Genomic DNA, 10,343 nt, shown 5'->3' on the forward strand with positions numbered 1-10,343 from the left:
ATATGATATATATATGATATAGACTACGGACTGATATCTATTGTCTCCAGATTTGCTGATGATACAAAATTGTGCGGAATAGCAAATGATCACTTAAATCAATTATATATTCAAGAAGATTTAGATAAACTACAGCAATGGTCTGAAAAGTGGCTAATGAAATTTAACACAAGTAAATACAAGGTTATGCACATAGGTGAAAATAACAGTAAGTACGATTACAAATAATTTGAAAATTCGTTAACAAAAGTGAATAGTGAAAAGGATCTCGGCGTAATCATCAGCAACGATTTCAAATCATCTAAGCAGTGTATTCTATCCTCTGAAAAAGCAAATAAGATTCTAGGACTGATTACGCGATTTTTTTTTTTACTTCAAAAGTCCATCTCTCATTAACAAGCTATATATATCGTTAGTTTGTCCACATTTGGAATATGCTGTTTCCGTATGTCTCCAAATCTCATTAAAGACATTGACATATAGGAAAAAGTACAACGATGAGCCACAAAACAGATTCCAAATACAAAAAATAAATCATACGAGAATCAACTAAAACAAATAATTCCGTTTTCACTAAAAAACATAGACTTAGAGGTGACTTGATACAGGTCTTTAAGATACTAAAGGGATTGACAACATTAAAAAAAAAAAAAAAAATACACAATGAAAATCCGACCAAAAAATAATGGTCTCAAACTGTCAGAAAATGGATTTAATTTGAAAGTGGGTAGAAACAACTTCGCCAACCGTGTAGTTAGTGAATGGAATAAACTTTCTGCAAAGGCAGTGCAATGTAGTTCAGTTCGAAGGTTTAAGATTCGTTTAGATGAGCACCCAAGCAAGACGCTGTAATGACTATCATTTATTTTATATTATTTGTTTATTTCTTTGTTATCATTTGTCTGTTTATTATTAATTGCTTGATTTTTATATATTATTAGTTATTTGTCAATTCATTATTATTTACTATTTACCTGTTTGTTTATTATTTAATTGTACCTATGCATTTATTTATTTTACTATAATTTATATTATTATAATTTTTATCTATTTGTCTTTTATTTTTTACTATACATTTTTTCGCTTCCGAGTTAGTTATAGACCAAAAGTTCTCCTGTCGGTATGCTCCGCCTTTGTAATCCTTTGTAATTCTTTGATATATGATAAAACTGAACCTACATTCAGTTAAATGCGTTTGAGTTATAAGAATAAACTTATAAAGATTGGTAGTTAGTACCCTAATGAATACGTTCTTGTGTCTGAAAATCTAATAATTGAAGAGATGAAGCTCTCAGATTAACTTTTGGTAATAAAAGAAAAGCTTCAGTGGCAAAGAAGGAAGGAGCGAAAATAGTTTTAGCAACTGAAGCTTCGGTTGTTCATCCCGATGACCGAGCCAGAAGTATTCGAAGTCAATGGCTTCTTTTTACCCAAGAGGTGAGAAAAGGAAGAGAAAGGGCAGACCGGAGTCTTCGGTGTATATGAAGAAAGATTAGTAAAAGAGGTGGAAGGCAGAGATACAAGGAGTGAACATAAGGGGGCGACCAAGGATGAGATGGATGGATGGGGTAAAAGGGGCATTGGGAGAGAGGGGAAAGCCTGTTGAGGAAGGACGGGAGAAGACAGAAAATAGTGGTGAATGGAAAATGGTTGTGTATGGATGATGCTGTGATATATGAAAGGGAGTTGGGGGGGATGGGGGGTGACGGAGTATGTGTGAATGATATTTTGACACAGCCCGAAGGGATTTCTCCCCGTCTTCTCCTTTTCTGCATGAGAGGACAGAGAGGGGGGGGGGTTACCGATTTAATTAAGCGGCCTTGCTGTGGATGTGCTGTGCATTGCGACACTGTTTCTGACCCAGGGCAGTGGACGAGATGCAGAGATGACCCGTCATCTAGGAGGAGCCAAGATAAGAGGAAGGGAGGGGGGTTGATGGGAGTCGAGTATGTAGGGGATGGAATGGGTGGGAGTGGACAGTGCACATATAGGAACGTGCAACGTAATACAACTCACGTGAGTGTCCTTAACCCTGTTCAGGTAAAGCTTTTTTGGGGGAAACACCTCAGGTAAAGCGGGGTCTGACAGACACAAAAAATACAACAAAAATACTTTCACTGTATTTAGTGACATAGAAATCAAAACATATGTACTTCAACTTATCTTCTTCCATTTACATGCTTGAAAGTGACTATAATTGTTAGAAATATTTTTTTAATGAAAATTACAAAAAAAAAAAAAAAATGATAAAAAATATGGTATTACTGACTTTAGAGGGTACTTGACTGAAAACAGGAAATGTGAAGCGATTGATCATCATTTTGTAGAGACCAATGTCACAACTATCGGAAAAATAGAGCTACAACAAATGAATAATAAATGTGATTCAAAAAAACATAAAATCTGTGAAAATCTGAGGTAATTTTTTTTTTACCCCAAACATAAAAAAAAAAAAAAAAAAATCCACTGCATTTAGTGACATAGAAATCAAAACATATGTACTTCAACTTATCTTCTTCCATTTACATGTTTGAAAGTGACTATAATTGTTAGAAATATTTTTTTAATGAAAATTACACAAAAAAATTATGAAAAGTAAGGTATTGCTGACTTTAGAGGGTACTTGACTGAAAACAGGAAACGTGAAGCTGTTGGTCATCATCATTTTGTAGAGACCAATGTCCCAATTATCTTAGGAAAAGTAGAGTCACAACAAATGAATAATAAATGTGTTTCATGAACCATAAAACCTGAAGAAAAAAATTGGAGGTAATTATTTTGACTTTGTGATACTGAAGAATCTAATTGCAGTCATTGCAGATGGGGGTTGAATGTTCCTGACACACTAGTCTTTTGCAGTGTAGGTAATAGTTACCCAGAATAACGACAAACAGATTAAAAAAAATGATAATGAACATAAAACTATGATTTCCTAGTCAACACAATTACGATGCATTCCAAATAATACCACCACCATCGAAAACAAACAAAATTCAACATATCAGTCATAGAAAATGATAAAAAAGAAGAAATTCTTATTTACCCATAAGTATAAATGATAAAACATTTATATGACATGAAAAAAACCTCAGGTAAAGTGGGGCCTAACAAACCCCACGCTACTCACACCTAAGTTTAAGTGGGGTCTGACGGGCCCAAAAGCTCTATAAAGCTTATATAGAGCAAGATTCAGGAATGACCCTATCACCCCCTCAAACTACTCCACTCGTCAAGAAGGTATAGGAGAGAACATATCTATATGCATTATATTAGTATATTAAAAGTAAAAAACAAAAAAGCATGGGGTCTGTCTGTCCCCACTTTACCTAAGTAGGGTTAAATAAATTTACATGTCTCATACAGGTTTACACGTATGCACATACAATGCCAAATAGTTCGCATCTTGATTCCTAGCGAATCTTATTTATTTCTATGGATAAAGAAATTGTAGTAGCCTGTTTTTAAATTAGTTAAGTCTTATTTAGTCTAATAATAACACCTTGAAACAACGCATTAAGGCGCAATGGCACAGCGATAGCTGAGTTGCAAGTCGGTAAGACGGGACATGACCAATTTGGCCAAGTGTTTCAGGTGGTCGTGATGTGTGAAAATGAGAACATGAATCTTTAGGCGTCATTCGGCTAAGTATACATTAGTACACGGGTTCTGGGTGTGTCTGGAAGAGGGCGTGGGTAGAGGAATGCAGTAAAGTGGGGTTTCAACGTGACACCACTCATTATGCAAAGCCATTCACTCAAAGGCCGTTTGAAAATAATAAACAAGTAAATATCTCACGGTTTTCGTATGAACCCATACTTTGCTATGCGTGCCTGAAGGATTGGAATCCCATAATGGCTCTCCCCGTAATGGAAAGTGGCCATGAGAACATTTAAATCAGTCATGTTAATGAAAGCATCACTTAGTGTCGAAGCTATAGTCTGTGTGTGTGTGTGTGTGTGTGTGTGTGTGTGTGTGTGTGTGTGTGTGTGTGTGTGTGCGTGCGTGCGTGCGTGCATGTGTGTGTGTGTGTGTGTGTGTGCGTGCGTGTGTGTGTGCGTGTGTGTGTGCGTGTGTGTGTGTGTGTGTGTGTGTGTGTGTGTGTGTGTGTGTGTGTGTGTGTGTGTGTGTGTGTGTGTGTGTGTGTGTGTGTGTGTGTGTGTGTGTGTGTGTGATTCACTCATTCACCATGGTCTTGGATCACGTGTTGGAGTCGTGAACGACAGCTATTTCCCTTCCGGTAGAGATCTGAGAGCTCTTATATGACCGATCCATGGGTAATGTTATGACCTTACATGCACACACCCACCCAACCCCCCGCCCACGAGAGTTGGATTAACAACTCCCAGCGCAGCGATACTTAACTTATTTCAGCCCTGGACGGGTTTCGAACCCGGACCTTCGTAGTGGCAGCCTGGAATTCTACCAACTGCGCCACGAGTTATGTGTGTGCGCGTGTGTATGTGTGTGTGATTCACCATGGTCTTGGATCACGTGTTAGACTCGTGAACGACAGCTATTTCCCTTTCAGAAGAGAGCTCAGAGCTCATATATGACTGATCTATGGGTAAAGCTGTGACCTTTACACGCACAAACACACACCCAACTCTCCGCCCAAGAAAGTTGGAGTAACGACTCGCAGCGCAGTGATACTGAAATTACTTCAGTCCTGGGAGGGATTTAAACCTGGAGCGCCGTAGTGGTGGCCGGTAACTCTAACCACTGCGCCATCGAGTCGTGTATATGCGTGTGTGCATGTGTGCATGTGTGTGTGTGTGTGTGTGTGTGTGTGTGTGTGTGTGTGTGTGTGTGTGTGTGTGTGTGTGTGTGTGTGTGCGTACGTGCGTGCGTGCGTCCGTGTGTATTTGTGTCTTTGTAAATGCATCTGCGTGTGTGTGTGCGTGTGTGTGTGTGTGTGTGTGTGTGCGTACGTGCGTGCGTGCGTCCGTGTGTATTTGTGTCTTTGTAAATGCATCTGCGTGTGTGTGTGCGTGTGAGTGTGATTTTTCCTTTGATCGCATACACACTTATGTACAAAAAGGTGCCGAACATTTGTCATAACTTCCTATTTCGAATAACACAAATACAGCTCACCGTGTACATGAAACTTGCTACTCTAAATTGGTATGCTGTTTTGGACGGCGAGTCTTCCCTTCCGCGGAATAGGAATAAGGTTGTCTTCATCCTGAGGGCCAGCGGACCCAATTGCAACATCCTCCTGCCGCGTTTTTGTCAACATTGACTGGTGTTGGTTTTTGTGGTAGGTGTGGTTAGGGATCTAGGTGCTGCGGTCATAAGTACCGCTACTTTTTTGCTCTTCTTGCTTCTCTTTCTTCACTTTTTAATTCTTATGCGATGCCTTTGTTATTCCCTTTTTTCCAAATAGCTCTCTATACAACGTACACATTTACTCTCACGAACGTCTGCGTCTCAGCCATTAAATTAACAATGTGGAAGGTGGCGTCTCACGTACAGGTGTGAAGATGCGGCAGTGTGGAGGTTTAGAAGATGTTAAAAGGATTTGGGTATTCAAGTATCTACGTCTTTGCTTCGGGGGTCGTCCTTCAGTTCAGCGACGTCATCTTATCTTAGCTGGAGTAAAATGACGAAAAGGAGCTGTTTCCACATTATTCTTCAAAGCCCAACCCTTGTGATGAAAAAAAAAAAAAAAAGAAGCTTGGTGTTGGCCAGAACAATATCAAAATAAAGTGACATCTGGCTGAAGGTATGTAGAAATTTTGTTACACGCACACACACACACACACACACACACACACACACACACACACACACACACACACACACACACACACACACACACACACACACACACACACACACACACACACACACACACACACACACACACATATATATATATATATATATATATATATATGTATACATATACATATACATATATATATACATATACATATACATATACATATACATATACGCACGTATATACATAAGGTGATGAGATATACAAGGGTAAAGAATGGCAGTGAATTGGAAGTCTAAAAGGGGAAGGGCTGGAGGAAGTTGATAGATTTAGATATTTAGGATCGCAAGTGGCAGGAAAGCGAGGGGTGGAGGTGGAAGTAAACTGTAGATTGAGAGAAGCAAGTAAATACATTGGGGGATTGAAAAGTGTTGTGAAAAATAAAGAAGAGATCGTATGAAGTGGGGATTGTTAGAATCTAAGAGAGGCAGAAAGGATTAGTTTAAGTATGTTTGAAATGAAATGTAAGAGATGTATGGTACAAGTTACTAGGTTGGTTAGATTGAGAGACAAGGAGGTGAAGAGGGGAGTGGGAGTGGAAAAGGAGAAGGCAGATAGGGCTGAAGAAAGATTATTGGGATGGTTTGGAAATATGGAGGGGATGAATAAAGAAATATTGGTAAAAGAGGTGTGGAAGGCAGAGGTGAAAGAAATGAACTTGAGGGGAAGACCGAAGATGAGGTGAATGGATAGGGTGAAAGGGGCGTCGAGGAAGAGGGGAATATCTGTTGAACAGGGAAGGGATGAGGCAGGAGATAGTGATGAGTGAAGAGTGACTGTGTATAGAGAATACTGTTATACAAGGGAAGGGCGAGGGAGGGGGGTAAGGGGTGCTTATGTGAAAATAATATTTTGTCGCATCCTGAAGGGATTTCTCTCTCTCTCTCTCTCTCTCTCTCTCTCTCTCTCTCTCTCTCTCTCTCTCTCTCTCTCTCTCTCTCTCTCTCTCTCTCTCTCTCTCTCTCTCTCTCTCTCTCTCTCTCTCTCTCTCTCTCTCTCTCTCTCTCTCTCTCTCTCTCTCTCTCTCTCTCTCTTGGTGCATTGCCTCTGATCCAGGGCAGTGGGTGGAATACGTGGAAAACCAGATATCCATGAGGAACTAAGATGAAAGCGGGGAGAGGATGGTGGATGGGAGTGAAATTGGTGGGAATAGGTACATGCCTTAGGCTTTGGGTAACTCCCTTATAAAGCGGAAAAAGCTCTTGGTGTATATATATATATATATATATATATATATATATATATATATATATATATATATATATGTATGTATGTATGTATGTATATAGTGTGTGTATGTGTGTGTGTTTGTGTGTGCATGTATTTATATATGTAAGAAGAAATTGACAGAATATGGAGATGAGAAAGCAATAAAGTTTTAAGACTTGTGTATGGAGGTTTGTTTACAAGGCCCAAGAGGTCTAAACGTCTTCTGAGTAAAGTTCCATACTCTGGCCTTAAAGTTCCATTGCCACCTAATCTCCATATTTGTATATATTGTGAAAGAACTCAATGTGGTACAGCAAACGTTAATTTGATAGACACAGATCAGAGCTAAAAAAATAGCTTAGATGACAGATTAACTTTAAGTTGAAATGTACATATTAACTCATTATTTTTTATTCTGGCTGTTACCAAGTTATTCTATTCAGTAGCATGTGATCCCTTCCTTAAAAAAAAAAGGACTCCAAAGAATTATATCTATAACATAACTTAAGAATACTAACAAAGTTTAATGGGCAACTACAGGACAAACGAGCGCTGATATCACATTCAGAAATGTAGTCTTGCATGTCGTGAGTTTGAGTCCTGCCCTACTCTTCGATACCCAGGATTGAATGTTTCCTACCGTAGCAGTCCAAACACACAGGGCAAAGACAACGACTCCGGCAACAGTTGCTTAGTGCCTCCTGGCGTATAGTCATATATATATATATATATATATATATATATATGTATATATATATATATATGTATATACATATGTATATACATGTATATATATATATATATGTATATACATATATATATATATATATTTATATATATATATTATATACATATGTATGTATACATATATATGTATATATATATATATATATATGCCGCGTGTATATATATATATATATATGTATATATGCCGCGTATATATATATATATATATATATATATATATATATATATATATATATATATATATATATATATATGTATATATATATATACTTTCGGAGTTATGGGGAAAGTGGAGCTACCCCTTAATCAGACATTGCTCCCAGGTCCACTCGACCCGTAGTGGTAGTACCTGTTTAGGGTCCCTGCTGCCTTGTAGGGTAGGCCTCTTTAGGCAAAGGCTAGGAGAAGGAAAACTCTGAATCCAAACCACCTGCTGCCTGCAGGTTATGTAAGTCCTCAACGGCGGAGCAGGAGGATGAAGTTGCCAGACTCAACGGCTGCAAAGGCGGACGAAGGCTGCAGCAAACCAACAACTCTAATCGTCTTGGCTTGCCTTGCCATTGGATCAAGTTGCTGGCTTGTCAAGTTTACGTGTGCTTTACTGTATGTGCGGCATAATGTACACTTTAAACAAATGCACGCACAGGCGTCTTCGTGTCTCTTTTCTTCCTAGTTTCTCAAAGTCTTCCGGGGACCGGCAATGGATGACGGGGGCAGGTTTTGTGTAGACTGGAAGCTCCTAGTCCAGAACTGGCACGGAAGCGGTGGTTACCTGAGTCAGTCGCTCTACCTTCCGGATGTAGCAGGGAAGAAGTTAGGCAGCAGTAGCCACGACTGAGCAGTCCTTTTAAGGATCCACTCTGCTCACCCTGATTTGAAAGGGGGCTAGAAAAGGTGACCTAAACATAGTCTGCTGCATTACAAATCCTGTCTAGATAACCGCGTTCAGAGGGATCACCATCATACGGTCGAAAATACAGAACAAGACTTACAACATTGAAATTTGGAATCTAGAATGTCAGGACCTTAATGGACACTATCAACTCAGACAGACCCGAAAGGCGAACTGCCATCATTGCCCGGGAACTACAACGCTTCAACCTTGACATTGTATCTCTCAGTGAGACCCGGTGAGCTGGAGAAGGCCAACTGAGAGAAGAAGGTGGCCACTACACCTTTTTCTGGAAAGGTTATGATCCTGAGCAAAAACGGATCCATGGGGTGGGGTTTGCAATAAGAAATGCCATCCTCTCCAAACTGACAGAGCAGCCTATTGGAATCTGCGCACGTCTCATGCTCCTCCGAATCCAACTCGCCAAAAACGAGCACGCAACTCTCATCAGCGCATACGCTCCCACTCTCAATGCTGAGGATGTAGATAAAGAATCATTCTACAGCCAGCTCGACAACGCCCTCTCTGCCATACATAAGGACGACAAAATCATTCTTTTGAGAGACTTCAATGCCAGAGTCGGGAAAGACCATGAGCTCTGGACAGGAATAATTGGAAAGGAAGGAGTGGGAAAAGCCAACTCCAACGGAACTCTCCTACTTGCCAAATGCACTGAACACAACTTGGTAATAACCAACACCCTTTTTCGACAGAAAAATCGGTATAAGGTCTCCTGGCAACACCCAAGATCGAAGCACTAGCATCTCATTGATTACATCGTCGTAAGATCCAGAGATCAGCAGGACGTGCTTCTTACCAGAGCTTTAACTGGAGCAGATGAATGTTGGACAGATCATCGCCTCATCACTTCCATCATGAAGATCAAACTCCGACCAAAAATGAAACACCATGGCAAAGCAGACGGGGAAAAAAAAAAAAAAAAAAAAAAAATTCAATATCGATGCCCTGCAAGACCCCGGAACTCGTGCAGGTCAAACTCCAGTACAAGACTACCAGTCATCTCGTTCAAGAAGACTGGAACCAATTGACAGAGGCCATCATCACCACTTGCGAAGAAACCATCGGCCACAAAAAAGGAAACATCAAGACTGGTTCGACGACAATGGTGAAGCTCTGAAACAACTGATTGATAAAAAGCTTTCATCGTCTTCCAAAATGACCCAAAATCTAACATCAAACGAAAGAATTACAGGAAGTGCAAAGCTACAGTTCAGAAAACAACCCGCACCCTGAAGAACCGGTGGTGGAGAGAAAAGGCGTGTGAGATTCAGCAGCTAGCAGATGCCAATGACACCAGAGACTTCTTCAACGCTGTAAAAGAAATCTATGGACCATCCACACACGGGCAAGCTCCCTTAAAGAGTAAGGACGGTACTACCATCCTAAAGATCGACACCAAACTAGGAGACAGATTGAAAGAAAATTTTGAAGACCTTCTCAATCACAAAGTTGCTATTGACAGAAACGTGCTCAACATGATCCCAAAAGAAGCAAAGGAAGACTCTCTTGCGCAAATTCTATCCCTTGACGAGGTAAGAAATACCATTAAGGCGATGAAGAACAACAAAGCTGCAGGGCCTGATGGAATTCCAGCCGAGATTTATAAATTTGGTGGTGATGTGATCCAACGCCAGCTCCACCAACTCCTGACCAAAATCTGGATCAATGAAGGTGTGCCATCATATTTCAGAG

General features: G+C 39.9%; 1 protein-coding gene across 1 annotated transcript in view; it reads left to right on the plus strand.

The window, feature by feature from the left end:
• The first annotated feature begins 9,591 nt into the window (after positions 1 to 9,591).
• The window catches only part of LOC143028756 (uncharacterized), a 787-nt gene continuing 35 nt past the window's right edge, over positions 9,592 to 10,343 (plus strand). Inside the window, exons 1-2 of the mRNA XM_076191125.1 lie at positions 9,592 to 9,756; positions 9,887 to 10,343. The exon at positions 9,887 to 10,343 is cut by the window's right edge and continues 35 nt beyond it. Coding sequence (XP_076047240.1) covers positions 9,592 to 9,756; positions 9,887 to 10,343 — 622 coding nt within the window. The remainder of the gene's footprint in view (positions 9,757 to 9,886) is intronic.

Source organism: Oratosquilla oratoria, chromosome 10 (genome assembly GCF_046742065.1).
Source record: "Oratosquilla oratoria isolate Oo_2021 chromosome 10, ASM4674206v1, whole genome shotgun sequence".
Taxonomy (NCBI): domain Eukaryota; kingdom Metazoa; phylum Arthropoda; class Malacostraca; order Stomatopoda; family Squillidae; genus Oratosquilla; species Oratosquilla oratoria.